This window comes from Centrocercus urophasianus, unplaced genomic scaffold, assembly GCF_019232065.1.
Source record: "Centrocercus urophasianus isolate 14NV4802_14NV808 unplaced genomic scaffold, USGS_Curo_1.0 seq_59, whole genome shotgun sequence".
Taxonomy (NCBI): Eukaryota; Metazoa; Chordata; class Aves; order Galliformes; family Phasianidae; genus Centrocercus; species Centrocercus urophasianus.
This window is the reverse complement of record NW_024885188.1, coordinates 344,360-369,645: the sequence shown is the minus strand read 5'-3', so window position 1 is coordinate 369,645 and position 25,286 is coordinate 344,360. Positions and strand designations below refer to the sequence as shown.

The window sequence follows — 25,286 nt, the reverse complement described above, 5'->3', positions numbered from 1 at the left end:
TCAAAACTGTGAATGTGCTTGAAAGGCAAGCACAGAGCTCTTCTTGATCTTCATCTTCAAGGTAAGCCAACTATGGATTTATCACACTGATACTTCTATAAAGTGAGTCATATGAATAGATACCATAGGTTTCCCTAAAATTATCATTGTGGCTTTTTTCCACTTGATATTAATTCATGTGAAATGTGAATTAATATGGATTTTGGCCCCTCCACTGGGGAAGTACACTCATGCAGTGACTCACTGATTGTTGATGTCCTAAAGAAAATCCCCCTTTCTTTATCTGAAAACTGTTTTTAGGCTTTGTCTGGCAGATTCAAGTAGTAAGCAGCTGAAAATCCTGCATGCAGCATTGAGCAGAAGTTCCTGGGATCTGGGGAGTTGGTCCCCTGTTCCCCATCTGTTCTGGCACTCTTGCCAAGTTAGTCTTCTGTGCTACAGATTGCATAAAGGAGAGAAAAGAACTACAAATGAAAAGGTTTGAAAGCGAGGGACTTGGAATTTAGACAAGGGAAAGGTGGGCCTCTCTGGGGCTAGCACAGACAGCTGCAGTGGGAACACCTCTCTACATTCAAAGGAGAGTATGGAGGGATGACCCCTCCAAGTCTGCAAATCTCTCGCCCCACAAATGAGGCTGCATGCAGGCTCCAGCCCACCTGAGGGCAACAAGAAAGGTGTTTGTATCCCTCATTTGAATTTCATAGGAAATGGAGGGATCACCTTACTCCTGGCAGGAGAAAGACGCAATTTTCATTCTAAATCAGGCAGCTCCCATGTCAAAAGTTCCACAGTGAAATCCCACTGCACTCACTGCATGGCTTTTTATGAATAAAACCTTAATAAATGCCAGTGCTTGATTTTCACAGCAGACTTGCCTGGCTTTGATCTACACTTGCCTAGGCTCAGCACGGCTGCTGCCGCCTGCCAAGCTAAAGAGAAAAAAGTTACTTTCCTTAGGTTTAAATAAAAGTGTGTTTTTCTAAGATGTCTTGGCTGTTGAGTTGTGTGTGATACATCATGCCTCAGCCCCATCCCTTCTCTCCCAGTCCAGATGCACACTGAAACAATTTCCCTGTGGTTTCCCTCCGTGGTGGAGTTGAATTCCTAGAAAACAAAAGGAATGTTGCAACTGTGATCACAAGCTCCAAGACTGCAGATCTTACACATAGACGGGAGCCGTGGTCTGAGCAGAACACTGATAGCGACTTACCATGAGTGGATAGTTTTTGTTTGAGCTTTACTGTTGGCTCCAGCAAAGTAGATGAGTCTGCTCAGATGAATATGCATCCCAATTTCCCACTGTCCTGTTAAATAAGTGCCTTGTGTGCAAAATTAAGGAATATTTGTACAGCCCTGGGAAAGGCAGAAAGCAGTGGTGATCTGACTGCCTCCTGTCCCCTGTGTCCCCAGCTCCACTGGCAATGTCCTTCGACCCTCCCAAGGTCAGCTCTAAGATTCCTGTGACTGCCAGTGGCAACCCCATCATGGCCTGAATCTGGCCCAGCGCCATCTGAATGCCTCTGACTGAACCTCCAAGTCTCAGTTTGGCAGGTAGACAGTTAATCCAAATTTAACTCTTGTAATGCTAACAGAACTGAGGATGCATCTAACTAGCTCTTTTGTGGTGACTCACAGCCCAGCTGCACTAGGGCTGTCTCCCAGCCAGCAGATATTCCCCAGGTGGGATCCCGATCCGATCGTGTTGTGGAGTGAAAACACTGAAACTATGCAGGCAGAGCAAGGACTGCCCTGCTGCAGGAACATGGCCACTTCAGGCTCGTTAATGTCTGTGGGTTATACAGAGTAACAATGGTTTCAGGTTGGAATTGCATGCACTGAGAACAGAGGGTTGTTCCTCTCCTGCATGTTTAGAAGAAAGCTGTCCTTTCCCGCCCAACCTCAATCATGGTCATAATATCTGGAAAATGTGACCCAAAAGGCAAAGGAAGTAAGTGCATGTTCTGCTTTTGGAAATTAGTGAAACAAAGGACTGCTTTAACTATTAAAATGCATTTTTTTTTTTTAATTGCATGAACTGCAGCAGGACTCTGCAGATCCTGCATGGGAACTGTGGGCAACGGTAAGGCTGACATTACTGTCCTGAGCATTTCTATGCAGGTTGGACTCCTTTCCTATCTTCTCCCAGTGCTTCTAGCACCTGCAGTAACATCTCCCACCAATGCCACAAGTGACTGGTTTGCTCAGTGCACCCATAAGTCGCTGCCAGTCCCTTTCCCCACTTCTCCACTGCCTGTCACTCAGTATGCTGGGAGTCAGATGCTCTTCTCATGCCTGTGGCTCCCTTTGCAACACACCAAACAAAAGCTGCCTTTCTAGAAATACCAAACAATGATTAATGATAAGGAGGGTCCAGTGAGGACTTCTGCAAAAACAGATATTTCTTCTCCTATAAGCTGTGCTATAAACCTTCTGAATGAAGATCTTAATGAGAGTCATTTGTGGGGTTTTTTTCAGAAAAAAACAAAGTTGTTTCTATGGAGGCAGCTCTTCTAGGGCTCACCCTAGGCTGCAATGGTTGGATCTGGAGACTCTACAGCCTTGTTTCTTGCCTGGGTGCCATATACCTTGATTAATTTATGTACCAAGCATAAGGAATATTGTGAAATATTAAGGTCCAAAGTTTTCCTTTGTGAAAAGCAAGAGGAGACCAAAGAAAAACATTGGACTGACACTTGAAGCCAATGGTCACCTGAGAAGTAGGGATAAAGAAAAGGCAGATGCACTTAATGCTTTTTTTGCCTCAGTCTTTAGTAGTAATGACAGATCTTGTCCTATGTAGACCTCAGAGCTGGAGGACCATGACTGTGGGAGAAATAACACCATCTGTGGTGACCAAAATAAAAAAGGACTACTTGTATCAGCTGAATGTTCGTAAGTCCACAGGGCCTAATGGATTCACTCATACTGAAGGAGATAGCAGATACTACAGCTGGACTACTCACAACAGTTTAGCAAAGGTCTTGGGAGTCTGGGGAGGTTCCCACTGCTTGGAGTAGCCAGTGTTATGTTATGCCCACCTACAGAACAGAGTATGAGAAAAGACACAGGAAGCAACAAACTATTATTTCAATCTCAGTCCATGGAAAAGTTATGGAGAAGATAATCTGAGAGGTTATTGAAAGGCAGTAAAAAGATAAGGCTGTTACCAGGTATAGTCAGCATGGGTTCATGAAGGGTTTATACTTTTGTAATTTGATTTCTTTCCATCATAAGGTCACCCGCTTACAGGATGAAGGTAAGTCAGCAGACATAATCGTTCTCAGTTTTAGTAAGGCTTTTGATACCATCTTTCACTGCATCCTTCTGGACAAATTGTCCAACTGTGAGATAGATAGGTTCATGCTACACTGGATGATGAGCTGGCTCAGTGGTAGATCGCAGTGAATGAGGTTACGTCTGGCTGAAGGCCAGTCATTAGCAAGGTTTCCCAGGGCTCGTTTCTAGGGCCAGTCCTGTTCAAACATTTTTTATCAACGATCTGGAAGCAGGAATAGAATGTATCCTCAACAAGTTTGCTGATGATATCACAGAATGGCCAGGGTTGGAAGGGACCTCAAGGATCATGATACTAAAATAGGAACTGCTATTGATTCCCTGGAGGAATCAAGAAGTCTTGCAGAGGGACTGAGATACACTGGAATAGTAGGCAATCAACAACAGCATGTAGTAACAAAAATGTCATGGTTTCATCTGGAATAATTTTCTTCATAGTAACTGGTATGGTGTAATGCTGGACACAGGTATAGACTGGTAAACAAGTGCCTGGAGAGCAGCTCAGCTCAAAAGGATTTGGGAATGTTGCTTGGCAGCAGGCTTGACATGAGCCAGCAGTGTGCCCTGGCAGCCAAGAGGACAAACCACATTTTGGGATGCATTAAATTCAACACAGCCAGTCGGTCAAAGGAGGCGATTCTCCCACTATACTTAGTGCTGGTGTGGCCTCATCTTGAACACTGTCTCTATGGTTCTGCTCTCCACAACATAGGAAGGATGTTGGCATACCTGAAAGCATCCAGAGGAAGGCAATAAAGTTTTACAGTGGCTGGAAAGCATGTCCTGTGAGGAGAAGCTGAGGACTCTTTGTCCAGTCTGGAGAGAAGGCTGAGAGTCTACCGCATTAATCTCCACACCACATGGAAGAGGGCAAATGGAGAAGGAGGTTCTGGTTGCTTCTCCCTGATGACCAATGGTAGAACATGAGGGAGCAGCAGAAAGCTGTGCCAGGTAAATTCAAAGTAGGCATTAGGAAAAACTCCTTTACCGTGGTGGAGGTCAAACACTGGAAAGGCTTACTAGCAAGGTGGGTGTGCTATGCTGGTCAGGGTTCAAGAGGCACTTGTATAATGTCCTCATTAAATTTGCTTTACTTTCTGGCTAGTCCTGGACTGGTCAGACAGTTGGGCTTGGTGGTCTTCGTAGATCCCTTCCAACTGAAATAACTATTCTAGTCAATGCACTGTTGTAGAGTTTTGTAGTATTCTAGGAGATGAAGACCACTGCTATTTCCCACTGTCAGCAGATGGACTAACATCAGCTGTCACTGACCTAGGCAGATGTCTGTCTCCTATTGACCCCTATTGATCCAAGAGTGATGCAAAAAAATTTCTAAGGGAAGTGGTAAATTCTATGCAGAAGAGATCAGTGGCATTACATGGCAAAGGCAGGGAACTTGCACATCATTTAACTCTTCCCATCACACAATAAACTAACATGGCATTAACTGTGGGCAGCAGTATATAGTACACAGCTCAGTTTGCTTGTTTATTCAAGACCTTAGCACAGGAATCAGCTATCCTTTCCACTGACTCTGTGTCATTATGGGCTTCACGTCATTAATCCTCTTCCCATGATGCTCACATAGAGCCTTTTTAAATAGATGCTTTAGGCCAACAAAAATTACTGTTAAAGGTGAGGTAGCGAAATGATCTGGCATGTATTATTTGGAATGCCAAATAGGATGATAAAATTTTTCTGATGTCTGTTCTGGTGACAAATCTAAGTAAATGAAATGATTCTTGCAGGATGATTTCCCTGAGGAATCCTTTGTCTGAATTTGTTCCTCCCAATCTTTAAATTCTTCAATATAGTGCTAATAGCTTTCACTTTTGATCTCTGTTTGTTTGAAATGAAATTGGATGTGAAGCTTCTGGAAATCTCCTGCATTTATTTTTGCTTCCTATTCACTTCAGAATCACATTTCAAAAGAAACATGATTGTACCCCTATTTGGGAGCATGGTACCTTGTGGCACAGAGAGATGACATGATTATGTCTCAGCACAAAAGATGGAACTTGTTTCCTGGACTGTGTCTTGAGCTCATATAAAACAGTTATAATGTAGAACACCAGGAAGAGCATCAAAAAAGTGCTGGCTATATAATACTATGTGGGACTTGTATTCTTATGGAAGGCTGAGAAAACTCTGGGTAAACAATGACAAGTAATTTAAAAAGTGTCTGTAGTTTCTGTGAGCAGCACATGCCACTTTCCCATGCGGGGCCTTGCAGACTGCCCATGGCCACCTGCCCAGACTGTCAGACATTCTGCTAAGTTGCCAGGTTTATTTGTACGCGCACACACTGCTGCAGGGCTCCTGCCATGCAGGAGTCTGAATTGCAGTGACTGCTTTGTACTACCAGAAACTTGGCCTGGAAGACAACCCTGGTGCTCTATTAGCTGGCAGTAAAGCACATTCGGGGCTTATGTCCTTCCCTTCCACTACCTAGGTCACTTAAGATGGCCTATTTTTGGACAAGTCTCGCTCTTTGAGGCACAAGATTCTGGACATGCCATGCAGCATCCTGCTCAAACTATTATACACCATCCCCCTTAAATATAATCTCTGATTTCTTCATTTCAAAGCTGAAGGGAGCAGATGTGGGCCTGCCAGGACACAGCCTAGCAGGGAGTGTGGAGCAGCAGCATAAATCCCACATTCCCTGACCTCAGTTCTCAGCAAGAATCCGAATGTAAGAGTCCGATTTTGATTGTTTTACATGACATCATGCTTAAGAATTGCTGCTGTCCTGACAGCAACTGTGTAATCTTGCAAGAAGCAAGATGTACTAATTTTAGATTACCCTCCATGAAGTCAAAAATGGAAAAGTTAAACCAACCACAACTCAGCTTTGTTGTACGTTTTTGACATTCACCAATAATAATCTCCTACACGTTTATGCAGAAATACAGGAAAGGAGTGTGATAATGTGTAACATCAGAACTGACACTGGTGACAGAGACAGAAAAAGCCAAGTTCACTTCTCTCATTACACATTTATTCCTAAGGTCCCAATGCCCTGTGCTGCCCAGAGGAGAAGCCACAAGATAGCCAAGTCAGGCATTAAAAAAAAAAAAAAAAAAGAGGATTAACAACTTTCTAGGTGACATTAAACATCCTCCCCTCTGCATTTTAATGATTATAGTGACAATAATTAATGATGATCTCATGTTATTTTTCCACAGGGTCATTTCTGCAAAGGAGACCCTCTGGTTCTGTGCTGGGCCTCTGAAAACAGTGGACTCCAAATCATGTAGCTATGGGAAAATGCAGCAGTGCCAGCCCTGGTTCCAAGGTCTTTCATCCTTGCTAACAAACTCTTCAAACATGCTACTTTAAACCCAACTTTGGTGTCAGTCTGAGCATCAGACCAGCATGGAGAAGGATGAGGAACTCAGCAAGTTCACTGCCTCTGTCTTCACTGACAGTCAGGCTTCTAACATCTCTCATGTTCCTGAACTTCTAGGTAGGGTTGTGGGAGATCACAATCCCTCCCACTGTAAGAGCAGAGCAAGTTTGAGACCACCTGATGAGATTGAACATGTACAAGTCTATGGAGTTCAATGACATGCATCCCAGCCTCCTGGAGGAACTGGCTGATGCAGCTGCCAAGCCATTTTCCATCACATTTGAACAGTCATGACTGTCAGGTGAAGTCCCCAGAAACTGGAAGAAAGGAAACATCACTCCCATTCATAAGACAGGGAGAAGGGAAGGTCAAGGAAACTACAGGCCAGTGAGCCTCAGCTCTGTGCCTGGGAAGATCACAGAGCAGATCCTGCTGGAAGGGATGTCAAAGCACATGCAAAATCAGGAGGTAATCCAAGACAACCAGCACAGCTTCATGGTCCTCTGTGATGGAATGATGGCTTCTGTAGAACAGAAGAAGAGCAATGGATGTAATCTACTTGAAATACTTGAAATTATACACACTAAATGAGATGTCAGTGCAATTTGGTATGAAGTGTGGAAGTAGTTTAATGAGTACTTTCATAGATTGTTATTTTCCATGTATGAGATATAATGAAGTAAAACAGATGGTAGTTTGCAGTGCATAATGTAAAGCATATTTACTTCCTGAATGGTTCATCTGTGGCTTTAATAAGAGGGAATTCTATTTTTTGTGTTAATGACTATCTGAAGAACTTGCTTTACTTACATATTCTAATGCTGAGTACCAAAGCACAAAGATTCACAAGTAGCTGATATAGAAAGTAAACCAGTAGGAACAGTAGAAAGGAAACAGAATAGATCAGATAATTTTATGAGAACACGATTTGAATATATCTTTCTTGCAATATGACAACTGACTTCTCTCTCTATATATAAAGAATGTGAGTAGAGCTCTACATTTTACTTTAATTAGGTGATTAAAAATGCCAGAAAAATAATGCTTCACTGCATTTTACAGTCTGTTTCTCCTTCTGTACTTACTAAGCTATGCAGGCTCTGAGCCTTTCCTAAGCAACATCTCAGATGATGTTCACGGTGAAAAGCGGTCCAGAAATCCCATGCTTAACTGCACAGTTAAGTGGAAAAAGACAAACATGACACAAAATGGTCTATTAAAAGCTGATCTATCGCAATTGGTTTGTTGTAGCTAAATTTCAGAGAAGAGGAGAGAGACCTATGTACTGAGAGTTCTACCATCACCCACATGAGAAACTTCTGGAGAGCTTCACAGGACGAGACCAGAGCTCACACTAAGACATGAGCATCTTAAAAAAGTATGATGAAAATCTGAAGACCGAACTGGGAATATTTTCTTCACTTCAGGGCAACAGGAATGCAACAATCTTTATTAGACAATTTTTACAGGCAGAAAAAGAAAGTTTTCTGTGGGTATGATTTGGAAATTACAAAGATCTCTAAGTTATGTTAGGCGGGCAGGCAGCCTTAGTTAAAACAGCTTCTTCTGTACTTACCATATAGAAACACTGATACAGATAGATAGCTACATGATACATACTTATCTGTCTACAGATCTTCATTCCTAAGGAGGTGCTCTTGTGGCTGTTTGAGACTACACAAGGGCAACTGTTTCTTGTCTAATTACTGAGAGTAGCTTTCTGTGGGCTGGCTGGGGGTACATTTTACCATCCTGCTTTGCCTCACACTCCAGTTTCTCCCTGGACCATGAAACAATTCAGCGGAGAAAAAGCAGCAGTTTCACCAGAGCCACAGGCACCGGCTCTTGTTTCCCAGGGGGCTGGGACACAACCCGACACTGCCTGAAAGAAAGATGACATTCCTCCAGTGCTGTCTCCCCTCCCATCCCCAGCCTAAGGCTTGCTATAAATTTATCCTGGGCGCAAACTTCAGAGGAAGATTACACGCTTAGATACTCGCAATGCCTTGGACCAGGTAGATCCAAGAACAGTTTGGGCGAGCACATTGCTGTGCACAGTCAGCTACCCAGAGGGAAAGCAGATGGAGAGCCAGACAAAACGTACACAAGTGTTTGTAACTTCATGTGGCCAGCAACAACCATTTGATGGCAGGGAAATAAAGAACTGTTGGAGGCTTGAATGGGACTTTGAAGGAGATCTCGCTGCTATGTCTGAATCCTGGAACTCGCTGTGTCTTAATCAGATGCAGCTGTGCTGAAAAGCCTCAGTCTAGAAAATCAGAGAGAGAGCTAAAAGCATCGTGTTCATAAGGATCTGAACACACTGAGTAGATAAAATGCTTCTTAACCATTCAATGAGCACTGTAGAAAAAGTTTATTTCCCTTGCAGGTCAGTCTTTGGCAGGGCTGTGTCCAAGTGCAGTCCTGATGGAGAAGCTTGAGAGAAAGGAGAGCAAATGAACCTGGGAAATGTTAATTAAATGTGCTCGCTCAGATTCATGTTACATCTGAGTTAACAGAGGAAATGGAATGAGAAGGATCGTGGCAGAGGTGAGACACAACACAGCATCTATTCCAAGCACAAAGAACAGTTCTCACTAGCCCAGATATGCTACACTGTGTATCCAACTAAAACCTAACTGGAATTACAAATGCATCTCAAACAACAAACAAACAAACAAAGACCTATGGTTCAGTTTGCACCTAGAAAGGAGACAAGAAAATGTTTCCATTTTAGTATCACCTGCTTTGGACATTTCAAAGCCTACTTTTTAAACTATTCCATGGTCAAAAGTCACAGATATATTTCTGGGAACTTCTGCAAATATAACAAAGACCCTGAGTGTACTTTTATATGCCAAAATACCTTTTAAAATCCAATACTTATGTAAACACTGTCATGAAGACAATGCAGAAGTTAGGAAGCCTTAGAGTGGAACGACAAAAAGAATATTTTGCATCAGCAGTTATCACCAACTTGCTGTCCCTCAGTGAGGAAAATGTATTTTCTTGTGCTCCCACTGCTGTGCTGCTCTGTTTGAGGGCCCACTTCTGCTCTTCTCAATCAGGTAAAGTTCACATTCATTTCAACAGGAAAAAGTATCGCAGGATTAGGCCCAGGAAATAGTTTTTGAATCTTGTTGAGCTCTACAAAACACTGCAGACTTGGTGGTGGAGCCACATTCCTTGAAATGCTCCATTATTGGCTGCTGGTGAAAATGAGGTCTGCCTTTTCCCTGTAAGTCTCCACAAGTTTGTTGTTAATTAGGCTGAGCATCATTCTGACTTCTATAAAGCTAGCAGGGGGTTGATTAGGAAAACTGAAAAGAACAAAGACGGCAGTGAGGATGTTTCAAAGAGGGGCAGGAGGAGAAGGACTGAATCTCCCTGTCAGCTTGGGTTTGCCTTGGAATTTCTGCACCCCTGTGAAATGAGTGGTGTTTCAGCCCTCATCTGCTGCGTGTAAAAAGGTAACTGAGCTCTGAGCCACATGGCAGGACAATGCGAAGCTCCCTGATGCGCGTGCCGTGCACAGCCTTTTGGGGTCCGCTTGGTGCAGACTTATCCGAACATCTTTGACCCGACAAACAGCTCGATTTGAGGTTTCTGGGGAGACTTTGGCCATCCACGCGTGGGGACTGCGCTTCCTTCTGATGGTGTGCAGCAGCACGGAGCAGAGGCAGTTCAAAGAGGAGGAGGAACATGTGCATTGTATTTTCTGTATAAAGAAAAGACATCAGTAATGGCTCCTAAATAAGAGGCAGAGAAATTATTTTTGCACAGAGCCAAAGAGCAGAATTAGACTCAGATCTGACATTCAAACAAAGGTTGTCGTACATTTATTATTTATTAACCTCGAGGAAGTGCTTGTAACTTCAAAGAATTTCTCTTTTGGAGCCAAGGTAAATTCTGAGTGTGAAGGTCCTAGGCTGTGTCATCAATCCTTCAAGTCCCCTGTCTTGCCTCATTTTATATTAGCTGTACAAGAGAACGATCAGCAAGAAAATTGTTTTACTTGAAACCTTTTTATTTTTTCTGCTCGCCTTAGCACACGATCGCTTTTCAAAAATGAGATGAAGAACCAGTCCCAAATTGAAAATGATTTTTTTTTCTTTTTCTTTACCAAACCTTTTGATGTGAAGTCACTGTTACTAATGCCCCCCTACCTCCTGCAGCTCCAGCCCAAATTTGGGACAAGGAGTCACTTCGTCCAGCTGAACTGAAAGCACTCACTAATTAAGTGAGCCAAGGAGCCTTGCGCTCACGAGGAATGGCTAGGTGATAACCACGTATGCATGCAAACGCCGAATCCAACCTCCCCCCCCTCCTCAGCCCCTCCTTGAAGTTAAAAACTTTTGGCTCAAGAATGCGGTAGGGTTGTCCTCCTGCTACTCCCACTCCTCCTGCACCCCTTCCTCCGCCGCAAGGCCCTCCCCCTGCTCAATTTGGATTAGGCTGTACCTTTTCTTCTCTCCTTCAAGGGTGAGGGTTTTATTCCCTTCTTTTCTGCCCAGATCTCCACTAAACAAAGGAGCTCTGGGCACATCACCAGTTCCAGGACGTAAAGGTATTTAAACAGTTTCAGACTAAATCCAGACCTGCGTAGCTAAGATCTGATTTCTTTCTATCTGTAATCGCAATTCTTTGTTTGCCTAGCTGTATTTTACTGTTTTGCACATTTTTCGGGGGGTTAATTTAATTTGCACACTCAGAGACACGGCTTTTTGAGATGTCTTTCCCGATTCCTTCCAAACTTGCAGCTAAGTTTTAAGTCTGATTTAGTGATTGATTCTCTCTCTTTGTCAGTGCAATTCTTACAAGTGGCGCTTGATGGAATTTCTCAGAGCTCAAAGTAACTTTTGAGCCTTTCTTAAAATTCTCTTTTTATGGTGTAAAATGACTCTTCCTTACTCTCAGTAAGGACTGTGTTAATGCTCTCATGGTACGTGCCTATGTATCGATCATTTGTCATGCTTCTCAGTTCTCTGTGAGGAAATGGAGTTCCTTCATTTTAAGTTTCTGCATGAAAGCTGGAAATCTCTCGAAGTGTAAAAAATGTGGGTTTTTTATGACTTCTTTTCCATGTGTGTGCCACCTATAGAGCTCTGGGAGAAAAGTAAACGCTCTCCCTTTTGTCCTGCTGAAGATAATCACATCCCAGCCTTCGGCACAGGCATGTGCAGCAAGGCAGCAGCAGAGCTCGCAGGGCTGCTGCAGGAAGGGCCGTTTCTTTGTCTCTGCCTCTGCTCCCAGCCCTGCCTTTTCCTTCCCACTCCGTCTTTCTCATTCACTGCATTTGAAATATTAAGAGCCTGAAAAATGCATGCCCTCAAGAGCTGAGATTCCCAGCTAGGACATTGCTCTGAAGCTGGGAGGGTTTATTATATTATTATTACTGTTATTTTGGGTGTTCTTTTTTTTTTTTTTTTTTTTTTTTTTTTTTTTTTTGTGTGTGTGTGTGTGTGTGTGTTTTTTGTGTGTGTGTGTGCGCGCGCGTGTGTGTGTTTTTTGGTTTTGTTTTTGTTGTTACTTTATTAGTTCAGGCTCACTCTCTGCCTTGTCTGGGCTGACTGTGCCTGCTGTGGGACTGGGCTGGAGCAGGAACGTGCTGCTGTGGGACAGCTGGGGGACGGGCAGGGGGAGTCGAGGGGCCCCGTCTCTCCGAGATATTTCCACTCTGGGTGGAGAAGGGAGGCCGGTGGGACCCCTCCCTGGAGAAGCACACGTCGGAATCCGGAGGGGAGAGCTGCCTGCCGGCCCTGCCCCGGCCGGGAGGAGGAAGGAAGGGACCCCGACCCCGGAGCGTGGGGGTGGGAAACGGAGGAGCCGAGCGCTCATTTGGACGTGCCAGCGCGGGGCCGGGAGATGCGGGGAATGGGAGGGGCAGCGCGGGCTGGGGGAGGAATACGGAGGCGTAGGATCGGGGGCGCAGTCTGGGGATCTCGGCCGTGCTTCCGCGCAGCCCCGCGCCTCTCTTCGCTCGCCCCAACCCCGCCTCGCCGCCCCGCCCGCTCCTCGCGGCGAGGCCCGGGCCGCGCTCATGGCGCTGGGGCGGCCCCGAGGCCGAGAGCGGTCCTCCAGGGGCTGAGCCGTACAAAGCTGCGCCCCAGGCGTTCTCCTGTACCGTCGGAGCCGCATCAGACTCAGATGACGGCAAGGACTGAAACAGAGCCGCTCCGGAGGCCGTTGTGCCTCGTAACCTCGGTGCCCCTGGCAGGAGGTGACCTCCGCCCGCCCCGCGGGGCTCATTCCCCAGCACTGCACCCTGGCCCAGGGCAGCGTCCTCAGCTGCCCACAGGAGCTCGTGTCTCCCCCGTCACTGCACCCCAGGGGAAAAAGCATGGCTCCAGTCGTCAGGACAGGTCCTCACAGGCTTGCATGGGGCAGAAAATCTCTTGGGGCTGCTTTGGTGTGATTCAGGGCAAAACCCTGGCGGTGGGCCCTGCCCGATGCGCGTGCTCAGGTGCAGGCCTGAAGCCCAGGAGAGCTGGCCCTGCTGTGCTCACCACGAGGTGTGTTGGCAGCCATGGGCTTTGCTCCTACACACCTCCCAGCATGCCCAGCCCTCTGCCTTTTTCTCTGTCACTTCACCATCATGGAAACCAGGCTTAGCTGAATGCACTGTCTTCATCCTCTAGCCTCAGACAACAATATTACATCTCACTCCAGCCTGCAATGACCCTTTTGCCTACCTCAGCACTGACATACGTGCTCCTCTGATGTGTTTTCTACCACTCGCTGTGACTGCTCAAAATACCAAGTATCTGAAGGTAGTTTTCAAGTGACTGATCTTTATTCCATGCCCTGGCCTGGCTAGAATACAATATAGTGGGGCCTGGGAAGTTGATCCCTGGTCTCTTCTTGCTTCATAGCTCTGTGTCTCATATTGCTCCTCTGAACTCAGCTACCGTGCCGAATTCAGTAGCACAACCTGATACCAGGGGGTTCCAGGACAGATTGCTCTATGGTTACTCTTCATTTCCCTACCAGAAAGGCAGGAAAATGGATGCAAAGGTAGAATAATGAGTTTTAGAGATCATTTGGTTCCGACCTCTTGGGAAAGGAGGGCTTTGGCAATGATATGGTGGGAAATGACATTGTGAGCATGTTGGCTGTATGTACAAGGAGCCACACTCAGTGTGACTGTATGACCTCACTGTATTAACTCTGGGGAGGGGCAGACTGGGGTGAACAGTCATTTTAAAAACGTGGAAGCTCTTGAGAACACTTGCTTGTTTCTCTTTCTTCTGTCTTTGATTGTAGAAAGTGAACGGCAGGAAGGCACCTTGGCACTTAAAGGCTGCTGGCAAAATCCATTCTCCACCAAGGCAGCAGGGACCCTCCAGCTGGAAGAAGATTTCAGGGCAGCCAGGAACCGTGGAATCCGTGCCATCATGGGGGTATTGTGGCTGGCCAGGTTCATGCTGGGATGTACAGCAGTTTTGTATGTGGAACAAGCCCAGGGTCAATATGAAGGGGACTTGCAGACAGACAGATTTGCAGGCTATGAGGAAAGACAGCCAGCAAACAGAGTGAGAAGAAGAGGCCAAGACACTTTACGAGGGTACGTTTAATGTTCATTTCTATTTTATAAAGCAGAACTTGGTTTATTATTATAGCACATAGTAACATGTCTACAGAATTGCTTTTCTGCCCTTTCATTGAGCTCAGGAGGGAATCTGCTCTGCAGACACAGGGTAGGAGGACAGCTCTTGCCCCAGGGAATTGCAAAGCAGGCAGAGAACCCAGGCTGCTGTGTGAATAGAGTGCTGTGCAATGAGCTCTTCTGCATTGATCAGTGGGTCACAGCAATTTCGGGTTCATGCATGAGTACTGTGAAGAGTCATCAACATCTTGCCTGCAGGTGGGAGGAGTCTTGGGCATTTACCTGGAGGGATGGCTCTGGCTGGTCTTTCTATCACCAGGGAGGATGTTGTTGACTGGGTGTGCTACCTCTGTCATGCTGCCAATTGATGTGGGTTATACTGTTGACTGATTTTACACTGATAGTTGTTTTCTCTACCATTGCTAATGGGTGAGTGTACATGCTAAGTCATCTGTTGTAAAGTAAAGCTGGGGCTTGTGGCCCCACCTGAGGAAAAATTGGTATGAGAGCTGGATCCGTGAGGATTTTCCACTTGAGGAGGGAGACAGGGTTCAGGCAAAGAATTCTCAAGCTTGTGCTGGAGCTCATCTGTATTCGCTTGCTCTCAAGATGGTTCCTGGCCCTTGAATTGATTCTGGGTTATTTTAAGTCTGCCTGGCTGTAGTTCTTGGAAAGAGTTCCTGTGTTAGTGGGCAGAAACAGAGCAGAACGTGATACACGCGCAAAGTTTGGAGTGTGCCAGAGTCCTCCAGAACTTGCTGGGAAATGCTTCTTGAATGGGATGGAGCGCCATGCTTTCAGCCCAGACAATCAGATGTGCATGTTTGGGCTGGAGCTGGAACCCAGAGCTTGGCAGTGGAGCTGCAACAGGCAGGGCCATGGTGCTTGCAGCATCTGCTCATGGAATTCAAAAGTGCATGGCCACTTGCTTCTGCTATGGTGGATTGATGTCTAACATCAGCTGTCCTAGGGGTTTGGACAAACCCCTAGCTCAAAGCTAGCTACCAAAAAAAAGTAGCCGTTAGCTCCCTCACAGAGCAGGGCTACCCTGTGTCTCACCCAGTAAAATCTAGAAGGACTTTTACTGTGATTCTTTCAGGTATCTTTGAGTCCATTCAGATAAAACATTCCAAACCTTTATGATTAAAGGGACGAAGGACATTTCTTGCAGAGGATAAGATGACAGTCTGCCAGACCAGAGACTGTGGCTGCCCAGGGCTAGAGGTGATCACAGTTTTCTCAATGCAGATAGAAAGAAATGGAGTTAGTTCATGCGTTCATTGATTAACCTATTTTGTGCAGCCCTGTGAGAAAGAAGGAAGAGCAGAGCACAGAAGTGATATTTCCATTCCTCACAGGATCTCAGGGAAGGTCACTAGAAGCCAGTGATCTTACGAAACTCAGGGACTTTGGTAACCAGACTCTGTTTTCAAAAATGACTTAGAGCTTGAATTCTCCTGACTTTCAGTGGGCCTGAAGCATCCAAATGCCATACGCTTTAAAAAATGGATCCTGAGTTCCCAAGTTAGAAATGACTTCTGAAAACTTTTCTCTGAAGCCTCAGACATTGGTTGGCCAACACTGAAGTAAATACTAAATTATCTGTTGTGTAAGCAACTGAAGGCCACACAGTAAGTTTGAGGCAGGATCGGGAACAGGCCTGAAGTGTCTGGCTCCAAATCCCCTGCTGAGAGCTAAGGACCACACCACTGGCTCTTTGGTTTTCCCTCTGCTTTCCTAATGCCCTCTGAAGCAATTGCTGTAGGAAGAGAAAAACTCCACTGGGGAACGTGCAAGATCTGTTTAAAGACATCTTAGCAAATGTAAATTAAGATAGCTGGAGATTCATTGTTTCTTGGCCCTTGGGAGGGCAGTCTGTTGTTGGGAGAATGATGGTGGGCAATGCAAGGAGTGCTGCCAAAGCACAGTGGCTGGGCTCGTGCCTCGGGCACTTCCCATGCTCTGTGTCAAGTGACCCTGAGAGTCTCCCGTGTTGTGTGTCCAGATCTCTCCTTCAGGATTTCCAGCCTGTCAATGAACTGTCTGTTTAAAGCCTCCTTTTTCACAAGTAGATACACCACTTGAGATGAGAAATCTATTGCAGAATGGTGTTTGAAGTTGTGTTCTCCTGGGCTGAGAATACAGCAACAGATGTCACCAACTGTACTGGTGTGGATGGGGCTGTAAACCAGCGAAAGCCATCCCCTGCAGAGTTACAGACTCACTGCTTTTGTAGATTTCCAGAACCCTGCTAGTCCCTGGTGCTGTTTTGTCTAGAAACAAATGTAGAGAGGTGCACTTGTGGTTGAGCATCTTCCCTGAGCTGTCTGACCACATTTATTACCCTTCTTTGGGACAATCAGAAAAGCCATAATTGTAGGTTTGGTTTACTCACAGGCTAATGCTTTAGTAGCAGAATAAATGAATTAAGAGTAAGTTTTATTACTGCAAGTTTAAATGGTAGTTTTTCTCTCTCTCCTTTTTCTTTTTTTAATTTTAATTTATTGTTATTTTATAGTGTAGGTATGTAGGTGGCATATCTTGACTACTGCAATCATCTGTCCTATAAATCCACACCTCTAACATACATCTGAACCTCTAAATATATTTAACCGTAGTGTTTCAGTAGTGTTTATGGCAGCACTTCAAATATTTGCTTTGGAATTTGCTTTCCAAGACCCACAACTTTTTTTTTCAGAGAGATACACTAATTTCAGTTCAGCCTTCATTTGAGATATCTTTGTTTCTAAGACTTTCTTTAGTTCTGAGACTTTCAGAATTAAAATACTGAATTAAAAAAGAATTAAAAAAATGAAGCTGAACTGCATTACGTGGAGTTCAACTGGTGGCTTCCCTTTCTCAGCCTGATGATTGTGTAAGACCTGGGCTGCCAACCCAGCCTGATTGCTCTCTATTTTTGGTGACAGCGTTCAAAAATTTGTAGACCACTACTGAATGGAAGGAAAGAGGCAAAAAGATTTTGTGGGTCTCCGCTCAGATCTAATGATGATGGTACAGCACATAGTCCTAAGTTCTTCTTCCTCTTCTCTTTTGTGGAAGCCTTCTACTCAAGGCTTTAGAGCTGTCCATATCCTTGACTTCTTGTTCATAGAAAGAATTCATTTTGTCAGTGCAAGTTAATAAAATCTATTTTCCTTTTATACAGTATGCTTGATAGCTCCTATCCTGCCAGATCTTAAAAGCCTTTTATAATATTAACATGCCATGAGCAGATCATTTTGTCCATGGCAGAAATGTTTTTTGCTCCCAAAGTGGAATATGACAGACAAATGTATGCATGAGAGAACTTAAAGCAATCAACTTCAACGCACTAGAGCTGGTTCTTCCATCCCTGAATGTGTTTAAAAAACATCTGGATGTGGTGCTCAGGGATGGGATGTAGCAGGGGGCTGTTAGATTTAGGGAAGTATGGTTAGGCTGAGGTTGGACTTGATGATCTTGAAGGTCTTTTCCAACCTGAGCAATTTTATGATTCTATGATTCTATTCTACTTATTCTACCAATTAATTGTGCCCCTCTTTTTGTCCTGAGTGAATGGAACTATGGATTTTCTCCATCTCTACATTTTGTTTGATTTAAATTTGGGCAGGAAATTAGGATCGCAGCTGAACTGGACAAAGAAGAGTGACCAGGTGTCTTCCACTTCTTTCCAACTTGCCATATGGGGAATGTTTACCAACTCTGGAGGAATCAAGTATGCAGGCATGTTTGGTGTTCCTTCCTGCTGCTGCACGTAGCACACATTCCTACTGTACGAGTAATTCCCCGTGGGTTTCCCAGGAAAGCCTTGTGTAAACCCAAGCAGCACTGGATATCTGCTCTGCTTTGGTGTCCAGTGGCTTTATACGAAGCCATCATCAATTAGTATGTGGCTCACTTCAAAAGTAATAACACCTCCTATTTATTTGCATTGAAACAAGATGCAGAGAGCACAAAAACACTGTTTGATAGAGCAAATACTCAGCTACAAAACACTATTTTCCAGCACAGTCAGCACCATTAGCCGTGCATTTTCACCAGCGATAAACAAGAGCTGCATGTCATGCTTGTACAAATCTGCTCCAGTGGAGGTGACCCACTGCTGCTGTCACCACTGCTGAAATGCAGGTTGGATGTGGTTCTATTAGAAAATAGTGCTGTGTTTCCTTCCCAATCTTTAATAAGAGGAAAGTATGAAACAAATGCAAAGAATGGAATAAATGCAAGTAAACAAGTGTATTATTCACCAATGCCTCTACAAATAGCAAATAATGAAATAATGTGGAGCAATAAATTGCAGCCAAAGCTGTGATTTAATCTGTCTTTAAACCCATTAAAGTAGAGGCAATTTAGAATTACTGTCTCCTGTGAGGAACAGCACTGACAAATCCATTTGTGAAGTAGGATTTGAATAGGATTATTAGTTTAATGAACTACTGAACAGTTTCCAAGAGCAAGAATGTGTTTAACAAAGGGGAAAGAAAAGATGATTAGTCTGCAGCCAGCTAAGCTGTTTGCTGGCAGTGTGATTTCCTGTAAGTTCATGGCTGCCTGTTTTTTTTAAGTCAGAATAAAGGCTCAGCTACAGCCTGACTTTAAACAAAACTAATTATGTCAAGCCCATTAATTAGGAAATGGCCACTGCAATTGAGAAGATGGATGAAGATGGAATGCTTCAGAAAGAAGGACATACATCACATCTCTTCTATTGCTCTGATCTATGCAAAAAGACAGAGAAGCATCTCAGTGAGTTGTGGGGAATGGAGAGGAAGGACGCACTGTGACTGCAGGAGACAGGAGGAATTGATGGGGTGTGGATAAGCTAAACTCTCCACTCACCCCAGCTTTGAACCTCAGGTACAGTGTTTGCGGGGGGAACTACGGGCCGTGATTCTGTGCTGTGGCAGCCATTTACATTTAAGTTGACACTGTGATGATGTTTAATGTCAGAGGGAGCTGGGCACAGCGTAGATCAGCTTCACTGCTTTTCCAATTCACTGAGATGTGCACAGAGCAGATGATTTCCAGCAGCACTTTAATCTGACTTAATACCTAACATTGCAGTTCCACAAGCATCTTAGTACAGTAATTATTAGCTGTTATCAGCTCTCCTGTCCTTGCATAATGGGATCTCACCATCACACTGGCTCCCTGTTTTGCATTACTGCTGGCACTGCTTTCCTAATCTGTGTTGCTGCTGGAATGCTTATGGAGAGGATGATGCCCAACTGGAGTGAGCATCCAGAGATGAGCAGAGCACAGGGCTGTCCCATTCAGAGGCAAAACCAGTGTGCATCAGCCTGGAGACCTGGTAGGAGCAGGGCACAGTGAAACCACAGCCAAATCCCACGTGTCTTGTGGCATCTGCAGTTCTGTAAGTGGGGATTATTAACTCTCATATTTACTCAGCAAAAATATCAGCCCATATACAAATACCCTGTGTGACGAACACCAGGATTTTTATTTTTTTTATCAGAATCAACTATAATTTTTTCCCCGCTGATACTTTAGGTTTATTGGAAACATGCCTTTATAAAAAGCTGATCCTTGAAAAAAGCAACTTGTTTGTGTGTTTCATGATCATGGGCCTGATTCTGCCTTTGCTAAGGTTAAGGATAATACTTTCATTGATTTTATGAAAAGGAATTTGGCTCAAATGGGAGTCAGCAAATCTTTCTTGCACCATTACTATCCCAGCCCTCGTCTAAGTTTAGTAAGCTGTTGATTTCCCAAAGTCCCATAGTCGGAGTCCTTTAGATGTAGAAGCTCAACTTTGAGTCTTTATTAAGAAAAAAAAATTATTGACCTCAAATTGGTAGAAAATTCCCTTGAAAGTGAATTCCTGTTTTGAGCAGGAATCATGGCTGCTGAAAAGCACTGGAAGCTAAAATGTCCCATTTCTGAATTTTACAGCTTGTGCAGCCAGGCTCCACCTACTGAGTGTGTGTTGTTCCTGATAAAAGCCCTGAACCAGAGTGGTAGAAACACTTCAATAAGCAGATCTGTGGGATATTTAACCAATTTCAACAAAAGGAACTACATGCATGTACCCAAAGAGTTGTTCGAAAGAAGCTGTGTTGCTTATGGCTGTCCACACATCAAGTGGGTTTTCCTTACAAGCCCCTGAATTGCATGCCCATGGAAAAAGGACTCTCCATCTTCAAGGAGGCAGCTGTGGGGCATCTCCATGTAGCAGCAGGGAAGAACATGGCAGGGGAGAGCATGGCCAAATTCTAGCGAAGTTTTCTTGCTTTCTCCCATCTCTCAGCTCCAAGACCTGATAAAAATGAGTTTAAGTGACAATATGTTAGCTGTGTGGCACCTCAGTAAAGGTACGGCTGGAGCTGCTTTCACTGAGCTCCACTCCTTCCTTGGGAACATCTTGACAGCATCCAGATCCTTGTACTCCACACATGTAAACCTTTATATTTTGTCATAAAGCCAAAAGAGAAATACTACAACCAACAGAAGGAACAGTGATAAGGCAACACCTTCTGATTTAGGATTCTCATTCCTAAGTTTTCTTTATGTGTTGATTTTATTATTATTATTATTATTATTATTTAAATGATTAAGCTTGAGCTTCTGTTTGCTTTTGTTATTGGCAGGAAACATTATGGCAAGTATTGGCACGGTAAAAGATTGTCTGGCATAAAGTGTGGTATATACAGGGCCTTGTTCAGAATTTTTAAGAAATGGGTTTGAAGTTTGGTTTATTTCAAAATGTGTGAAAGAAAAAAAAAAGGATGGGAGAGTCAGTAATGCTGCTTTCCAAATTAAAGTGTTGTGCAGTTCCAGGAAATCAGTTGCACTTTCAGTCTCTTTCAAAGGAAAGTCTACTCTGTGGTTTCTTGCCAATATTCAGGATTTAAGCAAATTTGCACAAATAAGAGCAGACTTCCCTACCATCATTCATACAAAATGCTTGAAGATCTGAATAAAGGAAAAGAACAGAATTACTGACAAAGAAAATATATGTAATGAAAGATGTAGTGGACACACATTGCAAAAAAAATGGTTAACATTACTGGTCTTGAACTTGCCATTAACTGTAGATGCATACAGTCTTGTGAAAGCAAGGCTTTCTTTGTGTTTTTCTTCTTTTCCTTTTATGAAACTGAAAAATAATGGGAGAATCTTGGATCTCGTGGCTCATTGTGCTGAAAATTATGGGAACTGAACTCCCAGCATACAGCAATCAACCACTAATGCCCTTTAAGTGAGATGAGGTTTTTTTTTAGACGTCGGAACATTTATGTCAAAACAGAGAGGCCGACAGACAAAGGAAAGTTTTGACAACTTGAAATAACTCGTTAAAAATGTAAAATCATTAATTTTGGCTCCGTTTGTCTGCTTTCAAATTCACAACAGAGATAACGCATTAAAGAAAAAAATGAGACGCAGGGTTTTTTTGGCAGGAGAGGAGGACTAATTTTTGATGTAATTACTGTCACGAGCAAAATAAAACTTGTGTTCCCTAGCTGTGAGTAAGGTAAAAAGGAAATGAATGTGTATTATATATACATTTATACATATTATATATATATAAGAGCATAGTTCTGCACTCTCTCAAGGTGCCTTTTCTCTCCCCTGTATATACTGCCTATTTAAGCTCATAGGTCTTGAGAGGAATACCTACTGTCTTAGAACACAGAGCAGCCTGCTCATAGATCTCCACGATTAATAACTGCTGCTTTGGGGCTCTGGCAAAATGCCCTGCTAACGATTTGCAGTGACCTGAGGTTACTGTTGCATGCCAGAAATAGCCAAGGTGCAGCTTTTGAATGCATGTATGCACATTGACCATGCACGTGTGCAGTGTTAGTTTGCAGGGTGTGTATATCCTTCACTCAGCTTTGCATAACTTGGGTCAGCAGAACTTGGAGAACAGAAGGCTCCAAGGAGGCCTCACTGTTGCCTTCTAGTACTTCAAGGGAGCGTATAAACAGGAGGGGAAACGGCTGTTTATGAGGGTGGATACTGATAGGACAAGGGGAATGGTTTTAAACTGAGACAGGGGAGGTTTAGGTTGGATATTAGGAGGAAGTTTTCACCCAGAGGGTGGTGAGGCACTGGAACAGGCTGCCCAAGGAGGCTGTGGATGCCCCATCCCTGCAGGTATTCAAGGCCAGGCTGGATGTGGCTCTGGGCAGCCTGGGCTGCTGGTTGGCGACCTGCACACAGCAGGGGGTTGGAACTGATGAGCGTTGTGGTCCTTTGCAACCCAGGCCATTCTAAAAACTGTATTGTAGGCATAAGGGGTTATTTTGGTGTGAGCCAGTTGTGTCAGTGGCAGTCAGGCAGCCCTCTCAGGTTGGCTTTCCCTCTCAGTCCAGAGTCCTCTTCCTGAATCACATGGAGATGTGGAGGGAGAGTTTTTGAGCCTGAGCTGGAGATCCAGAGGTCCAGGATGAGACTTCCCCTTGTTGCAGGCTCTTGCCCCATTGCTTTCATGAGAGGGCTCACATGTATTGAGTTAGCTGCATCTCATCAGGAAAAAGGAATCATAGAATCAAAGAATGGCCTGGGTTGAAAAGAAGCATAATTATCATGTAGTTTAGACCCCCCTGCTGTGTGCAGAGTCGCCACCCAGCAGCCCAGGCTGCCCAGAGCCACATCCAGCCTGGCCTTGAATGCCTGCAGGGATGGGGCATCCACAGCCTCCTTGGGCAACCTGTTCCTGTTTGTTTCCACCCTCGATGAAATGAGGCTTAGAGACATTTGTGTGCAATCTCTAACAGCGATGTATTTCAAGTGGGCTGTTCCCAGAGCACAAGGAGCTGCCCTCCTGATTACTTTGAAATTCAAAATTCAAAGTTGAAAATTGCCTTGAGAGCAGAGCAGTTCTGGCACATAGTATAAAGGCCCACTGAAGCCTTCTCAGGCAGAGTCCATCATAAATTTGAGGCAACCCACTTTTTTATTCAGCCAAATCAATTTAATGTCTGGGAATTACAAACCAGGAATTTTGTTTTTTTTTCTACTGCTTTAGGAATATAAACATACACTGAGAGCATGAGATGCACTGATTTCAAAATCTCAGAGAAGGCTGTGTTTGGCAGCAAGAAATCCCATCTCACCCTTCAGAAGATACCTTTTAGAGTTCACCCAAGAAGCATCTCTGGAATCACAGCACTTCCTTCAATTTATAAATTACTTTTAAAGGCAAAGAATTTCTGATAATTGTTTTGTTGTTGCATTTCAATGCTGTTTTAATTTCAACCCAAAGATAATTAAATACGTATTAAAAAGTGTAAGAGACATCTGAAAAAAAAAAGTTAATTTCTCACCATTTTTGAATATAATAATGAAAATAGTAAACATGAATATCTTTATTTTAATCTACATAATTACCTGTAAGGTATATGTGTAAGGTATGTGTTCTCATATTGTGTGCTTCCCTAATTTAAGCATCAAGGCTATGTTTAATCATCCATTCTCTAGGAAAAATAACTAAAACATTAAAACAGATATTAAAATAATTGTTTAAATTAAGACTTCCTTTTGTTAACTAAAACAACCAAGAGAAATATAGTCTCTTTTCACTTAAATCAACGTTTCCTGGCTGTAGCCCGTCCTTGGTTCTGAGGGGAGGAGCAGTGATGCATGCTTGCTCCTCTTTGTAGAGCTGCTGTTTCCTTAAAGATGTCTGCAGTTGAGAATCAATGCGCAAGGGACAATTTCATTTGCCCTAAGAACTTTCCATGGCTCTTCATACTTGCTCTGCTATTTGGCGCTATGTTCCATCCCCATTTCTCCTCTAAAATTTCTTCTACATACCCTTCCCAGATTACTCTGCATCCTCTCTCACCTTTATAAAATTCATTGGATCTCCTGGCTCCTCTCTTCTATCCTTTGCTCAAAGAATAAATTCTCCTCAAAAGAAGCTGAAACAAGCTCTTGGCTTCCAGTCTTTGTCATGGTCATTTTAAGTGGATACCATCATTTTTGTGTTGCTCAACAAACAAGAGGTTGTTCCCATTCCAGGACTAAGAGACTGTGCTGTCACCTCTGAGCTATCTCAGTTCTGTTGCTAGAGTCTGTTTGGCAGCTGAATTTAGGTGCTTGAGAGTTTCATCTCTCTGTGGATCTAACATTGAGATCTTCTGAGTCCCAGCTGGGTCTGGGCTCAAGCAGAGGGCAGGCTGGCATTGTTAAGGAGCACAGATGAGAGAAGTGCTCAGTGATAGCACTAGAGTTTGCTCAGGAAGAAGCTGTGTGCCAGTTCACAACTACTTTTTAGGAGGTAGGATTGAGGTTTTTGGAACTGAAGTAAGGGGAGCTCCAGGAGCCAGAGAGATAATGGTCTCCAGCGGGAATGGGACATCGTAAGTCTGGGATTTCAGTGAGCTCAGATTTAAATAGTTCTGTTGTCACAGATGAGCATCTCCTTCATGGCTGGTCCCACGCAGGGTCAGCTGCCTGGTTTTTCTGTCTTGGTCCATGCATGTCACCCCAGGGCAGAGAACTTTGCTGACAGTGCCAAACACAGCATGAAGCAGCCCCTTCCTGGGCTCATCCCATTGACACGGTGGTGGTCTCAGTTTGGGTATTGCTGAGAGCCATAGGAAAGTGATCAGTAGCTCTGCTCAGCAAGCAACTTCAGAATGTTCTGAATTGTCACTACTTTCATGCTTACAGTCTTACCCAGCAGAATAAATGCTCTTTCAAAGTGCATGAAGTCTCTTTCAAAGTGCGTATCTTGTGCTGGTGTTAGCAAAAAGACTAAAGGTGCATTTCTGCACCTTTAAAACTGGTTTCTTAGTACCAAATATAAGTGACATCACTGGGACAAACTTACTCCTAAAAGCTAACTAGAGGATATGCTGCTTTGCAGAACAAGAGAATGATTTCTCTGGTAGGAGCAGTTAAGGACCTTGTTTTCGGGATGGAGTCACTATCCTTACATTAAATGGGGTTGCCTGATATATTTCTCCTTCTGTGTATTTATTGATGATAAAGACAGCTGGCTTCTCTAGTGGCACTGCTCTTCTTAATTACTTTTCAAACTGTCTATCACAGGAACATGTATAG

At 44.0% G+C, this 25,286-nt stretch overlaps 1 protein-coding gene across 1 annotated transcript in view; it reads left to right on the top strand.

Annotated features, from left to right (window-relative positions):
- The first annotated feature begins 10,941 nt into the window (after positions 1-10,941).
- Positions 10,942-25,286, top strand: part of FBN3 (fibrillin 3) — a 126,755-nt gene continuing 112,410 nt past the window's right edge. The window contains 3 exon segments of the mRNA XM_042836325.1: positions 10,942-10,970; positions 10,972-11,213; positions 13,910-14,210. Coding sequence (XP_042692259.1) covers positions 10,942-10,970; positions 10,972-11,213; positions 13,910-14,210 — 572 coding nt within the window.